Source organism: Calidris pugnax, unplaced genomic scaffold, assembly GCF_001431845.1.
Source record: "Calidris pugnax isolate Ruff unplaced genomic scaffold, ASM143184v1 scaffold125, whole genome shotgun sequence".
Taxonomy (NCBI): Eukaryota; Metazoa; Chordata; class Aves; order Charadriiformes; family Scolopacidae; genus Calidris; species Calidris pugnax.
The window spans coordinates 3,877,121-3,902,344 of NW_015090906.1; the positions used below are offsets into that span (position 1 = coordinate 3,877,121).

At 47.4% G+C, this 25,224-nt stretch overlaps 1 protein-coding gene across 1 annotated transcript in view; it reads right to left on the reverse strand.

Moving 5' to 3' along the window:
* Nucleotides 1-411: 411 nt before the first annotated feature.
* The window catches only part of LOC106892128 (store-operated calcium entry regulator STIMATE-like), a 31,394-nt gene continuing 6,581 nt past the window's right edge, over nt 412-25,224 (reverse strand). Inside the window, exons 3-8 of the mRNA XM_014949068.1 lie at nt 24,783-24,878; nt 22,360-22,481; nt 10,612-10,724; nt 9,424-9,507; nt 8,048-8,164; nt 412-968 (exon numbers count right to left, since the gene is read on the reverse strand). Of these exons, the coding sequence (XP_014804554.1) occupies nt 855-968; nt 8,048-8,164; nt 9,424-9,507; nt 10,612-10,724; nt 22,360-22,481; nt 24,783-24,878 (646 nt within the window). The 3' untranslated portion in view covers nt 412-854. The remainder of the gene's footprint in view (nt 969-8,047; nt 8,165-9,423; nt 9,508-10,611; nt 10,725-22,359; nt 22,482-24,782; nt 24,879-25,224) is intronic.

Here is a 25,224-nt window from a genome sequence, read left to right on the forward strand (position 1 = left end):
AAAAATATGTTTATTTTAAACTAGGTGAAAATAGTCAACTTCTAGTTCCTAGTGAACACTCACTTGTAAGATGACAACTGGGATCCATCTCAGAGTCTGTTCTGGTCCAGAGTGGCCACAGGCTGATGCTGCAGCATCACGGCTTTGCATCTTGATGGCTTTGCTTGAAGTGACTCACACGAAGGACCATGGCTCAACTCTTTCTGCAGGGATAGCCCAGTTACAGAAAGGCAGCCCGCCCTGTGAGGAACTGCTCAGGAAAGATTTCAACAGATCCACTTCACAATGTTTGGGTCTTGCAAAACCTTAAGCACGTGGAAACACTTCAATTATGAAGCAGTTTTAGGTCAAGTATTTATTGCATTTCTTTTAAAAACCGTAAAAAGCATCAGATCCACTGACACAATCTTCCTATTTCAAGACATTTAAATACATATCGCAAACCAATTTTTTGGAGTATTGTGCCTATAAAAGTATCACAGATCAGGTAGTACAGAATAAATCTATTTTTTTTCTCCTCCCTATAAAAAAAGGCAGACAATCTTTTGATTACAGTCTCTAGCCCTGACAAACCATAACACCCAGGGGGTGGGCCAACCAGGGGAAGGACATACCCCTGCCCCTAACCTCACCGTGCCTGCACACGTACCAGTCAGGGTCAGGCAGATGCTACTCAAGCCTGTACAGGATGCCCAACCACCACCCCAAAGACGACAACTGCAGAAGATGAAGGCAGCAAAAGGAACTCTGCAGATCCATAGGGATCAACTGGCATTCCCCATCCTGCCCTTTCTCGTCCGGCTCGAGGAACACGGTGCTGCTTCCCTTTCTCCAGCTCCCTTGTCTCGGTGCTGTCAGATGACCACTTGATATCTGGGCTGCTTCATCTTCCGGTTCCTTCCCTGGAGTCCCAAAATATCCTGGTCGCTTTCAGACTGATCAAAATCCGTGTCTGGAGACAGTAACAGCTAGAAAGGAAAACAGACAGATGCTGATGGAGTGAAAGTTCTCATCTCTTCTTGATACTGCTTGCTCAAGGGGACAAGCACCCCTGCAGGGGTCTGCTCCAAGATCTAATCCTCTCCAGCAGATGGGAAAGGTCTCAAGGTCAACTTGACCATCTCTCCACCAGCCACCAGACAGTTTTGGGCACAGATGCTATGATGATCTGGTGTCCCACCATCCCACCCCTCCCCTCAAGAACAGAACTCTGTTCACCATGGGACAGGACTCAGACATAGACAGGCACGATCGGGCCAGGCTGCAGCCTCCGTGGAGACATACAAAAATTAGGCCACATATTTTGCAAACAGCTGCACCAAATGTAGACCTTTTCCCAGGCCCCCAGCTGCTTGCTACCTCCAAAGCTCAGCCAGGAGAGCAAGCAGAGCTACAAAGGCAGCTTCAACCATGGCCAGCAAGCTCAGGAGTGCTGTCCTAGCCTGGTAGCATCTTATTTCTCCCTGGCACAGCAGCTCCTGGCTCAGCCTCAATTGTGGGAGCCAAAACAGAGCACTGGGCCCTCTCACTGGTACCTCTCCCAAGTAAGAAAGCCCACAGCTTTGCTCCACGATCAAGAGGCTGCCCATTGCCTTCAGGGACACCTACACTCTCAGTAGCTAACTTCAGACTCGAAGCTACCAACAGGCTCTTTTGAGCTAACTGGCTGCCACCGGCCCGGAACGTTTGCACGATGCAGACAGAGCCACGCGTGGGACATCCTCCAGCCACATCATCTGGAAGAGGAAAAAGGCCGGATTTTACTTGGGCTACGGCCACACGGACAGCAGAAGAGCTGCAACCCAATGCCAGCCAGCAGGCTGGAGGGACGAGTGCTTTGCATGGGTAATATTCATGGCTTCATAGATTATTTCCTGAACCCCATCCTACCTCAAAAACCCCAGTTTTGGGCAAGAGAAGCCCTACTGTCATTACCCCTGACAGCAGCTAACTTCTAAGGACAGCTGGAGTGCAGTCAGCCCTTGTGCTACAGCTTGTGTCATGCTCAGCAGTGCTCAGGAGCTCAGTTGAACCATGGGATTTCTGGTAAACGCTAGTCATCCACATCACAACCTTGGCCAGGTCCCTGGCACCTCAGCACCCAACACTACAGAGGGACCTAACAGCACAATCAATCAAAGGCCTCCAGTTTTATTTGCCTAGATGAGCAACACCAACAGCCCTTTCCCCCTTCTCCACTTGCTCAGAGAACCCAAACAGCATCATTAGTTCATGGCTGATGCCAGGACAAGGGGCAGGAGCTTCCTCCAGCCAAGCAGTGTAGATCTCCCACCCAAGCCTCAGCCCCATCTGACCCCGCTTTGCTCCAAAGACTGAACCAATGCACTATGAAGCTTCCTCCTGTGTGACCCACGGCAACAGCTTTCCAGCTCAAAGGCACAACTCAAGGGATAGTGCATTCCCACACAGTGTTCCCAACAGCTCCATCATTCCCAGAGCCCAATGTTCACAGAATCAATCACAGAATGATATGGGGTTGGAAGGGACCTCTGGAGATCATCTAATCCAACCCCCCTGCCAAAGCAGGTCTCAGGGTCTACCCACAGCAGGTTGCGCAGGAACTTGTCCAGGTGGGTTTTGAATGTCTCCAGAGAAGGAGACTCCACCACCTCCTTGGGCAGCCTCTTCCAGGGCTCTGCCACCCTCACAGGAAAGAAGTTCCTCTTCATGTTTAGGTGGAACTTCTTATATTCAAGCTTGTGCCCATTTCCTCTTGTCCTATCCCTGGGCACCACTTAAAAGAGACTATTCCCATCCTCTTGACACCCTCCTGTTAAGTATTTATAGGCATTGATCAGATCCCCCCTCAGCCTTCTCTTCTCCAGACTAAAAAGAGAGGAACATGGGGAAAACTAGTCTTATCAGTGGCGATCTCCATGCACAGTGGTGAATTAACATGCCCTCCACTGGTTAGCTCTTCAGCAGCACCACGGGGCCAGTCACCACAGCAACAAAATGAACAAACAGGAAAAACATACTCCAATGAGTCAATGACTTCAAAGGAGCAGAAGAGCCGCAGGGAAAGATTTCCCCCCCACCCTCACGCACGCTCCAGCCCCACCAACTTGATGGTTTTTTATCTTCACAGCAGCATGTCAAACACTCCAAGGATAGCAGTAGATCAGATTAAGCTCTCTTTCCCCTCTTCCCCCCCCGCAGTTGGTCTCAAGGAATTTTTGGTTCAAGACATGCACTGAAAAAAGGTGGAAAGTTTCCATCTCTTCCAAGTGAAGATTTCCTCTGTTTATCATATTAATATTGTGATGCTGTTGAACCATGAAAAAATGGGTAGGTGGTTAGTCACACACAGCACTATAAACTCCCTGAGCTCTGACAGGCTGCAACAGGCCAGTTCTGGGGCCTAATGAACTGGTAATTTCGGTGGGTTTCAGCTGAAAACTCACATCTCCTTGCAGCCAAGCGTGGATGACAGAGCAGGCACTGAATTTAGAGCATCCAGACCCATTCAGGCTGCTACCTGCCCACTGTACAGCTCACAGAGCTGCTCGAGCCAACAGGCCCCCAGCAACCTTTTCACAATTCCCTGAGGAGCTCCATCACAAGACAGCACCTCATCGCTGTGACAGTCATGGGACATACCCTCCTGTAGATACGGTTTTCGAGCCAAACTCCAGTTTGGGAGTTTTCAGCACAACTTGGGCAAAGCACTTCCCCTGCAGATGCATCCAGGTCAGGATCACAGCAGGTCAGTGGCACAGCTGGGGACGGAGCACGGTTTCCCAGTCTCAGGACAATGTGCTACTGTCTCACTCAGCGGTCCTCAAATACTTCATGCATTCCTCCCCACACCAGGAGGCCAGCAGCTTGCAAAACAACATGAGTCACGCTACCGAAACACGGCTGCCCACGTGCCCTGCTAACCTCTCCAGTCTGGGGGAAGAGGCTGCCTACTGGTTTGGTACTCCATCCAAGCAGATCCTTCAAACCACAGAATCACCACAGTTGGAAGGGATCTCTGGAGATCATCTAGTCCAACCCGCCTGCCATAGCAGGTCCACCCACAGCAGGTTGTACAGGAACTTGTCCAGGTGGGTTCTCAATGTCTCCAGAGAAGGAGACTCCACCACCTCTGCACAGCCTGTTCCAGGGCTCTGCCACCCTCACAGGAAAGAGGTTCCTCCTCATGTTTAGGTGGAGCTTCTTATATTCAAGTTTGTGCCCATTTCCTCTTGTCCTATCCCTGGGCACCACTCAAAAAACAGACTGGCCCCATCCTTCTTAAGTATTTGTAACCCACCCTTTAAGTATTTGTAAGCATTGATAAGATCCCCAAGATACCCCCTTAGATAACTAAGCCACCTCAGTGGCAAATGATAACTATGACACAGGTTGTCAAACAAAGAATTGGGGACATTTCTTTGCTAGCCATGGAAACCTGTTTGCCTAAAGCTCCACCAGCCTGGTCTAGAAGTAGGAACCATCCCACCATCCTCCTGCATCTGAGCTTCCATAGGTTCCCATGAGTCACCAGGGTGGGAGAACCTTCTTCCAGAGGCACCTTTATGCCCATCTTAGTTTAGTTTAGTTTCCCCGTAAGGCACCTCAGTTCACCTTGAGCTATTTAAAAATCAGCTAAGTAATGAGCAAATCAAACTCGCTCTTGAAGTATTCTTCCATACTTAAAAGCAAGCAACATAGGTATTGGCATTCATCAGCATCTTCAGCCTAGGGATTTGCCAAAAATCACAACTCCTATGAAGGGAATTGGAACAGGTGGAGAAGTCCACACTGACCAAAAGCAAGTGCTTACGTCCCAACCTTAAACTAGCCTCTGGTTTCACTCTAATGGTTCCCACTTCTACCACTGTTGTTATACTAAGTTTTGCTTTAAGGCACGTCTCTGGAAATGTAAGCCTCCAAAAAAGGAGCAGCAGCTCACACAACCGCCCTTGGGGAAAAAAATAGAAACAACTTCAAAAAAGATCAAATGAAATATTATTAAAACTGAGTTGCTTTCCCAAGTGGAGGAAACAAAGAAATCCCTGATAAGATCTAAAGTTTACTGGCACTTGCAAGGGCAAAGGAAAAGAAACTTGGGTCAACAGCAGGACACATGCAAAGCAGAAATAAAGGCCATGGAGATGAATGCATTTCCTCGGCCTGGAGAGCACTGGACTCAAACTGGCACTCAGAGACATCTTTCCATACCACAAGAGGGCAAAAAACCCCCACTGTGTGAAGACCAAGACAGAGCACAAGTCTGAAACAACAGAAAGCTTTAAGGCTGACTTGGAAGGAACAGTGAAATTCTTCCAGCCATAAGAGTGAGTTTGTCCCTTTCAAGATTTCAGTGTAAAAGAGCTCAGCCTTTGCCTCGTTATAAGCAAGGGCCCACGGTCCCATCCATGCCTCACCAGAAGAGCCTTAAAACCCACAAGAAGGTGCCAGCTCTTTGGTCTACACTGCAGCCACAGAGTTGGTAAGTGACATGGGTGGCAAGATTCCTGGTTGCTGGGTTTCCTCTTGCCACCCAGCTGGTCTACCAAGCCAAGGACAGAGCTGAGTTTTCCTGCTGTCCCTAGCATAAATAGCAAGTGTGGGTGTTGAACAGGTTAACTTCAGCCCCTTCTCTCCATTCTCCTTCCTCTCCCCCCCTTCCTTTCCCAAACACAAACTGCTAGTTCAAGGGAAAATAAGGACACTCTCTACTGGCAAGATAGGCAGAGGGTTGAAATTCAAGAAGGCAGCATGATGGGGAGCTGTTGGCGCCTGCTGCCAGACAGCCCTGATGAACCCTGATAAACGGCGGGACACATTAGCCCCAGCCAGCTCTGCCCTGTGCAGATGCTTCTCAGCCCCCCTCCTTCCTCCTCTGCTGGGCAGCAGGGAAGGAAGAAATTCCTCCACTTGAACAGGTTATTAGCAGCAACCAGCCCAGAAAATCCATTATTTTCTCTTTTTTGAGCCTAAATTCCAGCCAATCCAGCTATAAGGCCCAGCCAACCAACACGGTCTTTGATTTATAGCCTAAAATGTTGACAGATGAAGTGGAAGCCTCCGTGTCAATCCCATGAGTTGATTGAGGCCCAGTGCCAAGAAGCAGGATTGGAAAAGCAGGTCACCCATTTCTCTACGTCTTCATTATCTTCTTTCTCTGCCCAAATTATTTGTTGGGCCAGAGGCACCAGAACATGTCTGAGCAGGAAGGAGGCAGTCTCCATAGACTGCTCCAGGTATGAACCAATCCCCTTGGGAGCTCCACTGCAGTGATGGCTCAGAGGGTTTCAAGATGGACAGATGACCTGGACACTGAAGGTCTCAGCAGAAATTTGTCTGAGAAAAACTAGAAGGCAGGGGGCCAGCTCCATTTCCATGGGGGACCAGTAACTACACCGCCATCTGTGTATCCACAGCCACCACCATCTATGGGATTGGATGCTGCAAGTTCAGGTTCAGAAGGCTGGGAAGGAGGTTGGTGTCTCAACTACAGATGTTGCCTCCTCACTCTCACTTCTGAGCTGGTGTAATTTTAACTGATCTTAAACCTTCAGGAACACACCAGCACATTCAGTCAGTAAGGCAGATCTTCACCACCAGCTTTACCTTTTGAAGCAGACCTCCACAACCTAGCTCTCCTGAGGAAGTTCCACTCTCGAACATCAGTCACCACCAAGGTGTTGTGCCATACCCAGGGACAAGTTCAGAGACAATCCACCTGCACATCCTAGGTGTAAGTTCTCAGCTTTGATGCATAACCACCAAGACATACTGGTAGTGCCCAGCTTGGACACCTCTTCCCTCCTCTCTCCAAAGCAACAGAGACTTCTTGAGAATGCCCTCACCACACACATCAGTCAGAAAACTCCCTGAGGCACAACGTTCACATGTTTCTGGTGACCCCGCCAAGCTACAACTGTTTATCTGGAGGCAGGGCCAGAAGGAGTGACTCATTTGTCTCAACAGCTGCTCACATCTGCCTGGCCTTCCTGCCAGAGGGAGGATTCCTCTGACAGTGTGTCTCCATGAGTGTCAGCCACTTCCCTACTGCATCCTTGAGCTGTGGAGACCATGGCTGCTGTGCAGACTGCCAAGCACACCGTTAAACACTGTCACCTCCATGTGCGTTGCAATGTCACCAGTAATTGGCCATCCCACCCATCAGCACAAAAGAGGAGTTATTCTTTATAAAAAGAGCTTTTCAGAGAGCAAGAGCTATTTCTGTTCATCCTAAATTCCTTGGCAGAAGTTACTCCAGGAGCCAGCCTGCCACCACCAGAAGCTCTTATCTCAGCAAGTCTTGCCAGCGAACTATGGGATATCAGCAGTCATTCACAGAGTGTTTTGAAACAGGGTTTGTGTATTCAGGGAAAGAAGGGAATTGAACCCAGTGACTCAGGTTGGTCTCTGCCCAAAAGCTGATGAGAAGCACAGACACCACCTGCCCAGCAAACCACGTGTCATTAATAAGAACAAAGTCTGTTGGGACTGAAGCGTTTCCTGCCCCCCAATAACTTCTAAGTGTCAAGTTCACACTACAAAAAATGCAGCTTCCCACAGCTAAGGAACCATCATCTGGCAGAAAAAACAAACACTGACACAAAATAGAATCCCTTGCTAGGCCTTGTGCTCTAGAAAAGGATGCTTCCAATTACAGCGAGGAAAGCACGCCCTTCTAAGCCAAGATTAGTTACAATTAAAAATGGGTAATTTGGAAGAGACAGGGCAGAGGTACCCACCAGCTTCAGGCTGCCACTCCAACAAGGCCCCACAGGTCTGTGCAGAAGCTAGCTCATACCCCACCAGAGACTGTCATCATTTAGGGAAATATTTCAACAGAGTCTAAGATATTCTTCATTGTCAGACAGGGTGAGACCCTCCCAGGAAACACCCCTCTGTTGACCTCAGCTGCACACATGAAAAGTTTGTTTGGCTTTGCAGGCTCATCCCCCACGTTCATGAAGGGGATTAGGCAACGTGATGGCATGTTTCACAGCTGTGGTAAAGCCCACCAACCACACCACAGTCTTGCAGATTGGTCTCAAACACAGGGCATCCTTGGTCTTACCCGAGAATCCTCAGTCCACCTAGCCTGAGAAGTTTCTATAGATCCATTGATGTCCAGGGTGTTCTTCTGCTTGTGTTTCCTCATGATCCAGCCGTCCACAACCCAGAACATAGCGGCCTTGGGGAGAAAGAAGTTGCATGAATAGATTGCAGAGACCAAAGTAATTCAATCACAGCTGCTTTTTCCTCCTTTTTTCCCCAGATAGGCAGCCTTGGTCAACCTAATTTAATATCCAAATTAACCCTGCATCTGGTGTGTCCATGAGGGTTGGACAAGATGAATTCCTGAGGTCCCTTCTCATATAAATCCTGTTGATTCCATAGTTGTTGAAAACCCAGAGTAAAAAGACTAAGATAGCCTGAGGGTTATCAACCATTGGAACAGGCTGCCCAGGAAAGCGGTTGAGTCACCATCCCTGGATGTATTTAAAAGATGGGTAGATGTGGTACTGAGGGAAATGGTTTAGTGGTGAGTTTTCAGTGTTATGTTAACAGTTGGGCTTGGTGATCTTAAAAGGTCCTTTCCAGCCTAGATGATTCTATGACTTCAAACTTCCACCAGAAAATAACCATCAAACCAAGCTCCATCCAACGTTCATCTGCTCTGTCTGCACCAGTACCCAGTCAGCTCTTTGAGAACCAGAGTTTGCTTTCAAATAAAAAAATGCCATCTGAGGTGGCAGAGAGAGAAGCTGGTAGCAGAGGCAGGTAGCCTCAACTTTGCCAACGCTGCATCCACTGCAATACTCATGGTACGAGCTGAAAAGAGTCCAACTCTCTCCTTGTCCAGGGGGCATCTGAATACTAACACCTTGTTCTCACTTCCCATCTTAGCAGGAACTGAGCAGCAGGTCAAGGATTACCCAGAATCAGGGGCACCAGGAAAAAAGCTGAGCTTTCACGAGGTTTTGCCAAACATGTTTGGAGGAGAACAGCAGTTTTGGGTCACCTGAACACCTTGCCTTGCTGTAATACAATTTGAAGCCTGGCCAAATGGCTGGACTGACAAGTTGCCAGAGGTCACCACTGACAAACCATCCTATAGGAACATAAAGAGCTTTGGGGCATCCCCTTGCCTGTAACTTGCTGCTGAGATGCAGCCCTCAGCTAACGTGGCCAAGCTTTCCTCAAGGAGTGAAAGAGTCAGCCACCCAGCAGCTTGGACAAGGGAGTGGGAATTACGACCATGGCAGGGCAGTAGTGACAGATTTGTGCATTTGTGGCCATAAATATATTTGTTTCCACTCCCCTCCACCCTGTCTCAGCCACTTCAATGACTCGAGGCTGCCCCAAGCCAGTTTCTGTACATGCTCCCTGTTGATGGAGGACCATGATTTCCAAACCACCCCACCCAGCACTTGCAGAGGCATCACTTACATTGACTATAAAAGGCACAACAATCACAACCACGATGAGTTCCAGCCCAGGATCTGAGATGTAACCCAGGAAGATCTGCTGCAGCTGCAGAAGAGAAAGCATTTAGAGACATTATTTGAAGACCTCTGTTGTGAAATCTTTGCTGCAAACTGCTTGCCTTCCTACACCAGCAGCCTCCTACAGCCAGGGCTCTGTCTGCAGCTTTTGCTTTAGCCCAGCTCTTCGAAAGATGACACGGGTTATTCTTTCAGCCCAGCTGCCAAACATCTGATTTTGTACAGAGCAAGACAGAAGGGCTGCTAGTCTTTCAGTGTAACTACAGATCAAAACAACTGGTGGGACTTTCCGTGGCTCCTTGAAGCCTCGCTGGAAAATAAGGACACCAGCCATGAGCGTGGAGAGGAATCCAGCAGCATCTCTCAATCTATCAGTGCGTGCTGCTGAACAACACATTTCATGTCCAAATCTGAGGACAGCAGGCTACTGGGTTTGAAGCACAAGCCCTTAACAAGGAGCAGATAAGTGCTCCCTGATTGCTGTAAATAACTCTTTGGTCAAGTCACATCAGCCTGTGAGGTACCAGGCACTCTGTCTAAACGCCCTCAAAACTGGAGTTACCCATTGACTCCCAGAATTGATTTTTATACCCATCAAACCTACCCACCACCAGGTACGTGGCTACAAGTGCCACAGATTATTAGTTTTTATTTTTTAAAAGAGAAACTCACAATCAACACAGCTACCATTGCACAAACTACAACACAGAAGCAGCTGGGGAGCGGAAAGACAACATACTACTTGGATAGTTCTTCCCAAATTAACCCCTGGGAGTCCCCCTAGCTTAGGTATGGGATCATGAAACACCAACATGAACTGACTTGACCAGACAATGTAAAAATCCTCTGGCTGAACTCAAGTAGCTCAGCTGCCAGCCCAGCCCATTTTATCCTTCCAAGGACGGAAAAGATAATTAAAGCAGCACCTTATTCCACTAGCTTTTGACTAGCAAAAGCCAAACTGCTACAAAAGGCATGTTTTCCCAAAATTAAGTAACGCCTAATTATTAGAGAGATATCAACAAGTCATAAGGATTAAAGACCTATGATGATGGGGACGACCAGTAAGGCAAAGCTGACAAGAAACAGCCCACACAGCTGCAGCTGGAAAAATTACAGCTCAGGAACTTACCTTTGTCAAACCAGGGATGAACACAACGAGGCTAATCACAGCCTTCCCCAAACCCGTTATCAGCAAGTAGAGGCCACACTGGTAAAGCCAGACAGAAGCTCGTGGAGGGTCACCTGGGAAAAAGAGCATATTAGATATGAAACAGAGGAGACAAAAGTTGCCTCATGCTTGAAGTCCAAGCTGATTGGAGGGATGGAGAAATGTTTCCCTATTGCAAATTTTGGAGACAAATACTCAATACTAAACTGAAAATTAGCAGAGAGATTTTGCTATCTCTAGTTTTAGGAGCACGTGGCTAGGGTGGAAAGGTTTGGTGTCCCCGCTGGGTCTACAAGTCGTTACTCCATTGAAGAGCAAAAGATACCAAGACTTAAGCTCAAATCTTTCTAGTTTAAACAAACAAAAACAGTAAATTTGGCTTGTATTGAAGAAAATTTAGCAGACAGCTGCAGCTTATTTTGCATCTTTACGAACTGATGCAGAGGAATAAGTGCAGAAAGGGGAAAATGCATCCCACTTCCATTTGAGCAAGACTCCCACCACCAGGGCAGCCATTTGGCTTTCACACTCTAGTTGTGCTTTTGAATTAAAACTCAAGTAAGCAAGAGAGCTCTCCCCCATGAGACACGACATACACCACTACCACCACTGGCCTTTTGTTCTACAAGCTGGTTGTCCTTTTCGGGCCGATTCCAAAATGTAGATGGCAATTAACCAGACCTCTGGTTTTAGAAGCTGGTTGTCCTTTTTCAGGCCAATTTCAAGATGTAGATGGCAATTAACCAGACCTCTGGTTAAGTTGAAGGGCGAGCAAGTAACCCAGTTCAGACAACTCAAAAAGCCCTACCTACCTAGCAGATGCTAACACTACATGTATTTATCTGCTTGCTGTTCCGCTCTCCATTCCACCAACCTGCCTCTGAAATCCACCACCAAAAAAACCTTCTTGCCTTGCAACTCTTCCCCCATTGCCTGTCCTTCCTATATCAAGGGCTTTGCTGGAGCAAGAGTCCTACAAGGCAGGCCTTCTGTACAGGGGAGAAAGACACAGCCCTGGCTCTGGCTGAAGACCTGAAATTCCCCGTGTTTATCAGCACTTACAGGCACCCCTGGGCTCTCAAGGGTCACAGCCCAGTGGTATCACAAGCACTTAATGGAAAAGCCATTCCTGGTAACTAGAAGGAGACAGCCACCAGGGCAGCCATTTGGCTTTCACACTCTAGTTGTGCTTTTGAATTAAAACTCAAGTAAGCAAGAGAGCTCTCCCCCATGAGACACGACATACACCACTACCACCACTGGCCTTTTGTTCTACAAGCTGGTTGTCCTTTTCGGGCCGATTCCAAAATGTAGATGGCAATTAACCAGACCTCTGGTTAAGCTGAAGGGCAAGCAAGTAACCCAGGTCAGACAACTCAAAAAGCCCTACCTACCTAGCAGATGCTAACACTACATGTATTTATCTGCTTGCTGTTCCGCTCTCCATTCCACCAACCTGCCTCTGAAATCCACCACCAAAAAAACCTTCTTGCCTTGCAACTCTTCCCCCATTGCCTGTCCTTCCTATATCAAGGGCTTTGCTGGAGCAAGAGTCCTACAAGGCAGGCCTTCTGTACAGGGGAGAAAGACACAGCCCTGGCTCTGGCTGAAGACCTGAAATTCCCCGTGTTTATCAGCACTTACAGGCACCCCTGGGCTCTCAAGGGTCACAGCCCAGTGGTATCACAAGCACTTAATGGAAAAGCCATTCCTGGTAACTAGGAGGAGACAGGATCAAGTTTTATGAATCTTGGTTTGGATAACAAATATTTCTCTTCCACTCAGAGGACACACAGCCTCAGAGAGGCATGTTTTCCAAGGAGACAGCATCTAATTTTATGAGCCTTGGTTCGAATAACAAATATTTCTCCTCCACTCAGAGGGGACACACAGCCTCAGAGAGGCATGTTTTCCCTCTCCTTCAGCCACTGATGGGCATTGCCAGTATCCACCCCACAGCACTGAGTTACTTTGAGATGGATGGATACAGGGATTTGAGAGGAGGAAGCCCTGCTTGCCAGGAGGGTAGATATCCCATCTCCTCAAAGTACAGACCACTAAAATCCTTTATACAGGGAAATCTTGAAAGCTCAGAAATCTCAGCATCCTACTCAGGTGGTTCCTTATGAGCATGTGTTGCTTTAAGGCATCAGTCACTTGGTTTGCCCCTTCTCTGGTACCCTTTTGCCAAGGTACCAGAGATCTCATTTCTCTTCACCTTGGCAAACCTAAAAAAAGTCTGCAGAACTGGGTCCCCCCATTTTTCCCCCCACCCTTTCAGCAAATAAGAGCCTCCGAGGAGTAGCTCACAAAATCCTGGAGCATTTTGACCGGGACAGCAAACTGATAATCCCTTCTGAATTAAAGCTAATCCCAATAGCAATCCTCAAGACAAGGTACTGCTGGGCTGATCCTTGTCTGTACAAGGACCAGTTGGTATCCTGCACACTCTAAAAAAAAAATAAAACAGTCATTAAAGACATCACCTGCCATTTGCTCCCTACAAAGCCTTACCTAACCAGTTACCAGCAATAGTCTGAAAAATTATCATCACCATTTTCAATATGAGAAGCATAAATTTTCAGTCCTAAATAGAATTATTATATTATTTTTTTTTGCTGACGAAGTGAAGGGCTGGTTATGTGATATTCGCTGTCTGAGCGAGAGACGGGGGCTCCAATGCCACAGGTTTCAGAGCAAGTCACTCAAAAAGAATCAATGCTAATTAAATATGAATGACTTCCAATGGGGTACTCACCAAGTAATAAGTAAAAGCATATTTGTATTGTTAACAACGATAATGGTACCATATCTATTGCAAGTGCTTGCTTCAGCCCTCCGTAAGTGCCCTGCCAGCTGGTTATCACCTTCCCTGGCTCATCAGAATATCTCAGGTCTGCAAAACTCAGCTACAGTATCTGGCTTTGGGAAAGCTGCAGCATTTCCTCTTACCACTTGACTATAAAGATAAGCCCTGGCAACACTTGTTTCCAGCATAATCAGGCCAGAATTTGTAATTGCATCTGTGCAGGAGATCCCAATTCACCCGGAGACGTTGATGCTCGACCCCACTGTCAGGCAGCAGTGAACTGGGAGCTCTGCCCCCTGTTCTTGGCACAATACTGTTGAGACGTGGTGGGGGAAGACAACACCAGCAGTTTCCAAAAGCACATTTATCCAAACCACCCCACAAACAAACCCCTGGCCAGAGAGCCCAGCAGCACATACCAGGATTTAATAAGAGCTGGTATCCAACCAGGCCCAGCTCTAGGAGAATCTGCTTCCCAGCAAGGGCAAAACAGGTTTTGTGTACAAACATCCTAATTTTGTCATTTATTAGTGATGATCAGAGGGCTGGAGCACCTCTCCTATGAAGACAGGCTGAGAGAGCTGGGATTGTTCAGCCTGGAGAAGAGAAGACTCCAGGGAGACCTTAGAGCCCCTTCCAATACCTCAAGAGGCTCCAGGAAAGCTGGGAGGGGACTCCTGATCAGGGAGGGGAGCCATAGGACGAGGGGTAATGGTTTTAAACTGAAAGAGGGGAGATTTAAATTAGATATTAGGAAGAAATTCTCTACTGTGAGGGTGGTGAGACACTGGAACAGTTTGCCCAGAGAAGCTGTGGCTGCCCCACCCCTGGAGGGGTTCAAGGCCAGGCTGGATGGGGCTTTGAGCAACCTGGTCTGGTGGGAGGTGTCCCTGCCCATGGCAGGGGGGTTGGAACAAGACAACCTTTCAGGTCCCTTCCAACCCAAACCATTCTATGATTCTACAATTAGCAATATACCAAAACATTTGCAAAGTTACAGTTCAGAATAAAGGCATCCAGCTCATGTCTCCACACCCAAGACCTCAGAGCTCTCACCTTGCATCCCAGCTTTTCTAATTGATTGAGCCGTGACTGAAAAGGAAGCAAAGAAGGAGGGGGAGAGAGAAGAACCAGGAGGCCAAGGGTGCAGGGAGGCAGCTGAGCTACAAGGACAGCAAGCGGAGCGTGTGCCAGGCCAGCAGGGAACTGCAGGGAGGGAGGGAAGGGAGAGGGAGCCAGGAAGGTTACGTGTGAGTGCAAACAGCAGAGCCCGCAGAGGATCTCAGAAAGCACATGTCTCCGCTCCCTGGCAGGCAACAGCTTAATGGGTGGTCTGCAGAGGAGACAGGAGCAGCATTAGATGCAGCTGGCAATTCAAGGCCAGCATCAGAGAGGCTTTGGTCCTCCCAGAGCACGGACAGCCTCTCCGGATAGACTCAGGTGCCCAGTTGTCCTTGGCACAGCAGGGCTTTCTGCCCCATGCGCCAAGACCAACCAATTGTCCTACAAACCCCCCAGGTTACCATCACCCATCGGAGCTCTGAGTATAAACAAAACAGGAAAACAAACACATCCATCATGTCCTTCCTGCTATTTGAACTCTTTCCCTTTTGCTCTGTGTTGTCAGCTGTGCTCCATCCCCCGTGGGGAGACAGGACCAGTGACCACAGCAGCCTCTGTGAGTCAACCCTTCTGCACGACAGGCACAACAGCACTTGCCCAATGCTTCCCATCTCAGCTTCCCCAAGAAGCAACAACAAGTTTGAGATCCCTCCCAAATACCTGCTCCCTCACACCCTCTTGGGGAGGGGAGGTCACTACCATTCATCATCACAAACAGCTATGGTTCTTCATTTTGTATACTGTGCACTTCACAGCTCTAACCCTCAAGGAGCCATCTTTACAGATGGGTTTTGGCTGACCAGGCTGACACACAGACACTGGAAAAGAAATCCTGCTTCTTAACCCACCCTAGGCATGGACTTGCCCATGTCTCGAAGGTTAACAGCTCCTCACCCAAAAAATTGTCCTTTCAGTTAGCGAGGAAGACATCAAATTGTTCTTGGGTTTTTTTTTTTGGAGGTTTGACAACCTTGGGGAAAGGAAAACCTTTTCTCCCTTCACTAGGGGCAAGTTTCCACTGTGCCCCTGCAAGATCTCACCTAGGGAACTCCACTTCTGAGACCACTGGCCTGTCCCAGTTAAGCCAGCTTCACCGGCTAGAGCCTACAGGGGACAGCAAGCCTATGCTACGAAGCAGGACAGGACCTGCACCCCTTACTACCCACCTCATCAAAAGGGCCTCCATCACAGCATGGAGCTTCAAATATTCATATTTCTCACTCCATTCTTTTCTGCATCACCTGCAGAAGATGCTGTGAATCTCCTCCACAGTTAGAGGGACATCAGCACTTCTTGCATGTCCAGGGTAGACATGGAGGGATGTGGAGACCCACAAATTTGGCCATCTGCTCTACCACTTTAAGCATCTCAAAATGGCTACTGTTTTGCAACCTCTTTCTCCTCCCTTTCCATTCCAAGCTTTGTTTTCAAACTATGGGATGAGATGTTTCTGCACAGGAATCCATCCTAGAGCACAGAATTAGACAGGACTGAATTTTCACCTCCTGACAAGAAGATCAGGAGGAGGCTGTCTCCACAGCTATGTTTTACTCCGTCTTGGTCTCCCAAGGACAGTATGTTGCTCAGCACCAAAATAACTCAGGACAAAGATGAAAATGAAACCGCATCATGCCCTACAGCACTACAAGGATGACTTCAGCTACAGACAGTGGATCCTTTCCTCTTAACCAAGGAGCTCAGCTGGCTGCTCCTTACCTCAGCAGGTTTGAAGTCACCCAAGGACCATCAATCCACCTTAGTGGCCATCATTCAAGTCTAATTCACTGCTAATTCATTCAACTCTGACTAATGCCAGTAACACACAAGTCACCACCTGTTGGCATCTCATCAGGGAAGAGCAAGTCTTTGAAGTAGTCACTAGACAAGCCAGTAAGATGGATTGGCTACATCATCTCCTCCTTTAAAGACTAGATGATCTTTAAAAGTCTCTTTCAACCCAAAGTATTCTATGAGTCCACAGTTAGGAAGTGAGGCTGGAAAACTTGAGCTGATCCCAGTGAACCACACACCTCATTTAGGTCCTGGCTTCCTACAGCAAGGTGGTCAGAGATATCCTCAAGATGCAACTTAATATCTTTAATGGATAGAGTGCTGTGCAGAGGCTCCCTGCTCCATGGGTGGGAGAGGATTCTCCTTACATTAAGTGTTTCCATTACACAAATCTAGGTGAGTGCCTACTACTTGTGCTTCTGCCACACAAGATTGCCTGCCAACAAAAACCAATCTGCTACTGGAAGCTTAAAAATCAATAAATAAATAGATGTCCTCCTCTTTGCTGTGTTCAAGGTTTCTCTTTCCTTGTAGCAGAGTAGGGAACAGGTCCAAAGGATCTTTGCAGCCTCCACATCACACCTGTTAATAGATAACACATATCATGGTGCCTTTGAACACCTCCGATTTCTTGTCCTGAGTTACCTTCCAACCGGGACTGAGGATCTCAACCCTACACAGGGACTCTACCACCAACCTCTCCTTTTAGCTTAATAAACACCCTTTGCTCAAACCTTCTTACAGCCATCTCCCACCCTGATAAATATCCTCCTTCCTCCCAAGGATGCACACACTGTGTTTGGACTGTTCTCTTCCAGCATGTTGCTGGTGCTCCCTGCCCCATCATCAGCAATATCTCCTTGATGAAATCCAAGGACTACTGGTGTCCCCCCCCAGCAGCCTCACACAAACACGTGTCTCTCCTTCCCCTTGTGTGTGGGAGCCCAACTGCTCGTGGAGCGAAAGCAGCGCTGCTGGAGGTATTGGAGTTGTTACCACACAACAGGATTAGTTTTAATCCAGGCTGTGTAACGTACCGAGCTGTCAGCATGGCCCACGTGTTCCTGGCAGACAGCTTTATTTACGGTCTTCTGGGGACTGTGTGGGCAGCGAGCAGGTAGGGGGAAAAAAAAAAAGCTAAACCACAGCCAAAGCGGACTGTTCAGGGAGGTTAAGGAAAAGCAAACATTTGAAAGCACTGAAAGTTGTACTGGGTGACATGGAGAGGATAGAAAAAGTCCCTGAAAACCTCTTAAGAGATACCCAAATGGTACCTCCAAAACCAAGGGATCTAACTATCATTGACAAGTACAGAGGAGGATAAGAAATAGCAATAAATCACCTGAATTGCTCAAAAATGCTCTCTTTGAGGGCAAGAACAGGTTTTCAGAGACTGGAACCTGACCCATTGGGGCAACCATATGTGTCCAGTGGACATCCCAGACCCTCTCTGGCATGTTCTGCATCTGAACTACAAGGGAACGTACAGCTGGAATCAGTCCCCAGCCTGCAGTGTCACACCACTGCTCTGGGTCTTCCATCCCTGGAGATGCTGCTTGTCTCCGTGGGGTAAACACCAAATCCAGGAGGTTCAAAGCTTTGCACCCCTGCTCAGAACAAACACTACACCACTGGAGGATGATCCTGAGTCCTCTCCATACTTTTTCCCTGCCCTGGTCCTAGGGGTGGAAAGGCCAAGCTTGCTGAGGACAGGACAACCCCTCAGGTTAGAGCTATATTCAGCTGTATTTCCTCAAGTGTTAGCAGCCAGCTCCCTTGGCTGCTTCAGGACGTGGGAATATTTGTTATGGAAATTTTGTACAGCATCACAACAGGGCCAAAAGCAGCCTACACAGGTCCTCAGTTAAACTCAGCAGCTGGCACAGAGCAGATTCTCCTATAACTAAATTTGACCAGCAGAGTTCAACAGGCCACCAAACAGACTTTGAAGCCCTCCAAGCAACATGCCTTTCCATTTCCAGACACTGAATGCACACAAAGTGTCAAGCTTAGACAAGTCAGTGACTGTAACCACAGTCATACATAAATCAGCATCCAAATGAGCCTCCAGAGAGGCATTTTCAAGCAAGAACACCCTCTTTTTCTCCCCACAACTTCTTAGTAATCCTCTTCAGCATTTTACTTGCATGTTGCAGAAATCATCTCTTAACACAAATGCATAGCATTTGCTTACCTAAAAGAAATATTCCAGTTTCTAAAGTAATACTTTAAAGTTATTAGACACATTGAATGGCTTAGGTCGGAAAGAACCTTAAAATCATCTAGTTCCAACCCCCCTGCTAGACACATGGAACGGCTTAGGTTGGAAAGAACCTTAAAATCATCCAGTTCCAACCCCCCTGCCCTGGGCAGGGACACCTCCCACCAGACCAGGTTGCTCAAAGCCCCATCCAACCTGGCCTTGAACCCTTCCAGGGATGGGGCACCCACAGCTTCTCTGGGCAACCTGGACCAGTGTCTCACCACCCTCACTGTAAAGAATTTCTTTCTAATAGCTAATCCAAGTTTCCCCTCTTTAAGTTTACAACCATCACCTCTCATCCTATCACCATAGCTAATCCAAGTTTCCCCTCTTTCAGTTTACAACCATCACCTCTCATCCTATCACTCCACTCCCTGATCAAGGGTTCCTCTTCATCTCTCCTGTCACCCCTTCAGGTACTAGAAGGGGCTAAAAGGTCTCTCCAAAGGCCTCTTTTTGCCTGGCTGAACAACCCCAACCCTCTCAGTCTGTCCTCAAGGGAGAGGTGCCCCAGCCCCCAATCATTTTCATGGCTCTCCACTGGACCAGCATCTACAATGCCAGCACATTATCCTGTTGCCCCTTCAGGTACTGGAAGGGGCTAAAAGGTCTCTCCAAAGCCCTCTTTTCACCAGGCTGAACAACTCCAACCCTCTCAGCCTGTCCTCAGGGGAGAGGTGCCCCAGCCCCCTGATCATTTTCGTGGCCCTCCTCTGGACCAGCATCTACAATGCCAGCACATTATGGCTATACAAACCCTCCCTCTTGGGAGCTGCTTATTGCCATAGGAATGAGTGAGGGAGAAGATGGCTGGAGAGTTTGGCGATGGGGCACAAAGCTGAACCAGGCTTCATCTGCATGCTCTGACTCCAGCCAACATCTCCCCTGCTCAGTCTGTAGAGACCCAGCAGTACCTCCAAGACCATAGGTATCCACCTCCCAAGTCCTCTGCAGCTTAAGCTCTGGGCTCCATCCTTCACAAGTCCCCTACAGGGACAACCTGTAGACATGGTCTGCTGCCACCCTGCTAGAGGAATGGTGCACAGAGCATTCGTGGAGTTTGTTAGCTCTGAGCACACGTAAGGCAGCCATCATTCTCTAAAGTCTGCTTGAACCAAGATGAAAAATAAACCTCTCCAATCTTTGATCTTAGGAACCAAGCATCTGCAGAAGATTTTAAAATTCAGTTTCCTGTGCTTAGATGCAGTCCAAAGAGTAATGGAGAGCTGTTGGGCAAAGAGAGAAGAACATAAGCATATAGGAGAATGGCTCTCCACTAGCTAAAAACCCTAAAATCCAGGTCATTCCCTGCTGCAGCTGCCATTGGCTTGGGCACAAGAGATTCTGATCTCAGCACAGGAGTCTCCTCTCTTTGGGATGCAACAAGAGCTGGAGGGTCAGAAAGGAAGCAGGTGCAACAGATTTGGTTTTTCCTTGAAGGCCATGCAAATATGTGGGTACTGGCTGTAGTTCAAGACCAGGCTGGATGGGGCTTTGAGAAACCTGGTCTAGCAGGAGGTGTCCCTGCCCATGGCAGGGAGGTTGGAACTAGATGATCTTCAAAGTCCCTTCCAATCCAAACCGTTCTATGATTCTGTACTGGACCAAAAAACAGAATTAGTTCCTTCCCAATGGCTGGAGCAATGGCATTCACCACTCTCTGCAACATGGGGATTTGCTGCTTTCCTGCCCTTCCTCCTCTGCAGGACCTCAAGAAACAGTTTTGCTCCTCAGGAACATTGAGGAAAGCAACAAAGTCTGGTACAGCAATTAAACCAGATGTCAATCGTGTTTCTGGAGCTTGTATCAAACTGTACAAAGTTTACTAGCATCTTCCAAACTGCTTTGGAAGTTACTTCACAGTCAAGATGAGGATAGCAGTGTTTTCCTTCCCTACAGCAGGATTGCTCTGGACGTGCCACTTGACTCCTACCTAACTTTTCCATCGTGGTCACTCTGGCAAGAGACCTATAGCAACAGCAGTGCTCTGTGGACAAGACATTTAATCCTCAATTCAAGAGCTAAATTCAAGTAACAGCAGGAACTTATTTTCTTTTATTAATGAAAGCAAGATTTCCTTGGAGGAGCAAGCTGTTTCTGTAGTCTAAGCCAGCCTTCACGATGGGCCAACTACAGCTCAACAGAAGTTCATTACTGCTCTGCAAGGTTAAAACAAGCTGTCACTAACATTTCCTTGCTTCTGCTCAACTGCAGACGTGGCACAAGAAGCTGAAGCCATGCCCTGGGATGGCTGCAGTTGGGCTTTGAATCCTGGTTGCTGGAAAGAGGAAAAACGTCAGTCCCTGAACCAAGAACATCTGGACGACTATCACCTCATCTGAATGACTTCAGTGCTCTGTGCTTGGCTCCCCAGCTTTATGAGGAAGAGCCATTAGGAAAGAAGAGAGTTCCCACCAAACGCATACCATCATGATGCTGAACCTGCTCTGGAGACCACTGCAGCCTTTAAAGTCAATCTCAGGCTTGATGAGAGCTGGCCCTGTCACATCCCATCATTTCAACCCATCTGTTGTCTCATTGCCATTCTGTAGCTGCTTCTTCTGTCTCACAAACACAACCACCCCCTTCATACTGTGCCATCACCCATTGACACACACTGAACGTGAGCCTGAGTAAGCGCTCACAAGTCAGTGGGGTCTCCACACCAGTCCTAGTTTAGTCCAAGTTCCACCAGCTCAGTTATTACACCAGCTACTAAGAACACAAGAAGAACAAGATTACCTTCAAAACAGACTGAAAGATTAAGGTCTTAAAGGTGAGAATGTGATCAGTATGAATAGGATGTATTGCCTCAATTAAGACTGAATTCATCTTTGTATTAGATACACTGTAAAATAGGCAAAGGGTTAATTTTCTCCTTCTTTGCAGCCACAGAGAAGCAGTGCTCTCCTGGAAGCTGGCTCTGCTCTTTCTGAAGAGAAGTGCTACCCTCTAGTGGGGCTGGCTAAGAAAGGCTTCTCTGAAACTGTTCCTCCTCTCAAGAAAGAAATTGAAGCAGAGAGGTTGCCAGACCAGGAGATCCTTAGAATTGCTTCTTTAACATCAACTGGTAAAAAACCCCCAACCAAACCAACCTAGAAGTAACCTGTGAAATCAGTTTTGGGGACGGGCTATGTCCTGCTGATGCCTAAAGCTCAAGGCAAGTGCAAGAACAACCCCAAGTTCTGAATTGAGAGGCTTAAAAAAAAAAAAGGAAAAATAAATAAATACAAAGGGACCTTAAAGATTATCTAGTTCCAAACCCCCTTCTATGGGCAGGGACACCTCCCACTAGGTTACTCAAAGCCCCATCCAACCAGGCCTTGAACACCTCCAAGGATGGGGCAGCCACAGCTTCTCTGGGCAACCCAGCTCACCAAAGAATGCCACGGAAGTCACCACCACCTCACCCAAACACTTGAATTTATCATATGTATGTTCTGGGCTACATTGTGCACCCAAGGAAATGTTCAACCTTCCCTCACCAACCTGCTATGCCCAAGGAGCTTTGGCAAGACAGCAGGCAGAGTCATCTGCAACCTCCTAACCTCCCAGCACTTAACACACTGATCACTACCACAATCTACAAGCTCCTTGGAGAAGGAATAATAGAAGCAGGCTGCTTGCGTGTTTTCTCCCCAAACCACAGTTTCTGCCATTTTTTTCTCCCCTTTCATAGCTGGGAGCGAACCAACCACCTTTGTGCAGAGCAGTTGACACCTACCGTATTCCCCAAAGACCAGGTATTTGCACTTCTTGTGATGCACGATCCAGGAGACAACCTTCACGCCAAGCCAGATCAGCAGCATCCCCAGCGTGGCATCAAGGAGGAAATTAATAAGGTAGCTAAAAGCAGAGGAAAATTCAAGTTTCAGTCATGTTTTTAGGTCTAATTCAAAATATATTTCAATATGAGAATCCATAAACCCCCCTAAGATTTAGGAAAATCCCCACTTCATTGTCCAAGGTCACTTTCTCCCTTTCTCTTTTATTGGATTTCCCTATATCCTGAGTTTCAGGAAAACAGAACCAAACATTTTTGGAATTTCATACAAAGAAATGGAAGCTTGTTGGACACCACAGCTGCTGGGCAAACTGCACAGCCAAAGAGGCAAAAAGTCCATTTTTCTGAGCAGCTGCAAGAGGCTCCTATGAGCAGACCATCTTGGGAGAGGCAACAAACCCTGCCTCAACAGCAGGCATCCCGGGGTCCCCAGAACTCTCTGGTTTAGGGTTCCCACTGCAGATCCAGAAGCTGAACCTATCCCTATCAGGAGATTTTTTTCCCCTGAGGGATTTGCTTGGGAGCTTTGGATGTTTAATCCTCCTTGGACAGAGCGCCAGAAGCAGGAGACCTGCAGGGACCTTCTGGGGATTGCAGGGTCCAAGCTCTAATCCAGGGCTTGGTATTTTAATGAGCTCCAGAGGAACACCCTGAGGGATTTGCTTGGGAGCTTTGGATGTTTAAGCCTCCTTGGACAGAGCGCCAGAAGCAGGAGACCTGCAGGGACCTTCTGGGGATTGCAGGGTCCAAGCTCTAATCCAGGGCTTGGTATTTTAATGAGCTCCAGAGGAACAAAAAAAAAGAAATCTTCTCTCAGACTAATGTTTTCTGGCCAGTTTTCCATTATTGGAATATTTTGTGCTAAACCAGGCCAGATTTCTAGAGGGTGAAGAAAATACGAAGCACAGAGCTACAGGAACGAACATTTCTTTTTTCAGAACTTGATACTGCCCCTGAATAAAAGGCACTGAAAATAGCGACCTGCTTCCGACATCCGTTTGGAAAACACGACATTAACTTTTTCTACATTCAAATGCACAGACTTAAGCTGATCTCAGTTTCCAGTTGCTGAAACCAGAGTACTCCAATACAAACGAGAGGCTCTGGTGGTTTATACTGGGCAGCACACGTAGCGTATAAGCCTCAAAGGCCAAGGACAGGGCTGTAAGAGTTTTAAGCTGCCTGGTTCAGGATTAAAAGTCAGGCAGCCCCAGGGAAACATAAAATGCACATTTAAAAAAATAAAATAATACCTGAAGGGCACAGCACAGACACTGTTTTAAATTAAACCCTTTTGTGCTTATTTAAAAAAGAACCCAAATGCACAGACTTAAATGACCACAGTTTCCAGTTGCTGAAACCAGAGTACTCCTCAAATGCACAGACTTAAGCTGATCTCAGTTTCCAGTTGCTGAAACCAGAGTACTCCAATACAAATGTGAGGCTCTGCTGGTTTATACTGGGCAGTGCATGTAGTGTGTAAGCCTCAAAGGCCAGGGACAGGGCTGTAAGAGTTTTAAGCTGCCTGGTTCGGGATTAAAAGTCAGGCAGCCCCAGGGAAACATAAAATGCACATTTAAAAAAATAAAATAATACCTGAAGGGCACAGCACAGACACTGTTTTAAATTAAACCCTTTTGTGCTTATTTAAAAAAGAACAATGACAAATCGTTTCAGAGGTTATATTTAGCCCCAGCCAAGGCTGTGTCTTTTTAAAGAAACATATCAAGGTGCAGCACTTTAATATATGAAAAGGAGACGGGCCAGAAGGTTTTCAGCAATATTTTGCTGCCTAGAGGAGTTTCTCAAAACAGGAAAAAGTTAATTCTGAAAATAAATTTGTAGCTGCAAAGTGGCTGGTCTGAAGTAAAGGTGGCACTTCAGGCAGAAATCCAAAGTCTGGTTTAGAAAGGCCAGATTATACATCTGGTAGTGCAACTAGTTCTAAAAAAAAAAAACCACAAACACCAAACCAACACCAAAAAACATCCTTACATCAGACACACAGTTCAGAAAGCATCCTCAGCGCTGCTCTGAAACCAGCCAGATTGCAAAGTCTGGTGTGCAGACAAATGGCACATTTAACAGTGTCCCAATTCCACAGAGACCACTGCAGCTTTTTGCAACATCAAGGTGCTTTTAATAACCAGACCCCACCACAGTGGAGCTGCCTCATCTTCATCAGACTAGGAGACTGCAACAACCAGTGGACAACCCAGAGGCTGAAAATAAGCTCAAGCATGGTTTGTCCCCACCTAGGGCTTTAAATAGATCGGTTTCCACTCTATATGACATTTTTTCAGCAGGCTTGCTCCTTCCTTTTACAGATGTAGGACACGAATGCCAACACCTTGCGTACTTACAGAAAGCACGAGTCCTCTTCAGTGTAATGCGACAGAGCAAGATTGACAAAGTGGATTAACAGGGCACCTAGTCCTTGCTTGAAGGTATCAAAAAACCTGGAAAGCAAAAAAAAAAAAAAGGCATAAAGATCCATGCCCCAGAGCACCAGCAGCCCCCCTAAGCTAAGGCCCTGTGTGGTTCTGCATTTCAACCAAGATGCCCAATAAGCACATGGTGGAGGCGGCCAGTTTTGCCAACTCCACATACTTAAGAAAAATAATAACACAGCATTTCAGTTCAGCCTTGCAGATCTGCACCTGACACTTACTGCCAAGTTTTAGCCCACAGCAAAGGGCAGTCTGGCCTCCAGCGCCCAGCCCAGCCTCAGCTTCATCCCACCAGCAGTAGATGCAATGAATGTGTTCAGCAACTTAAAATTTTTGTACCCATCCATAGAATGGT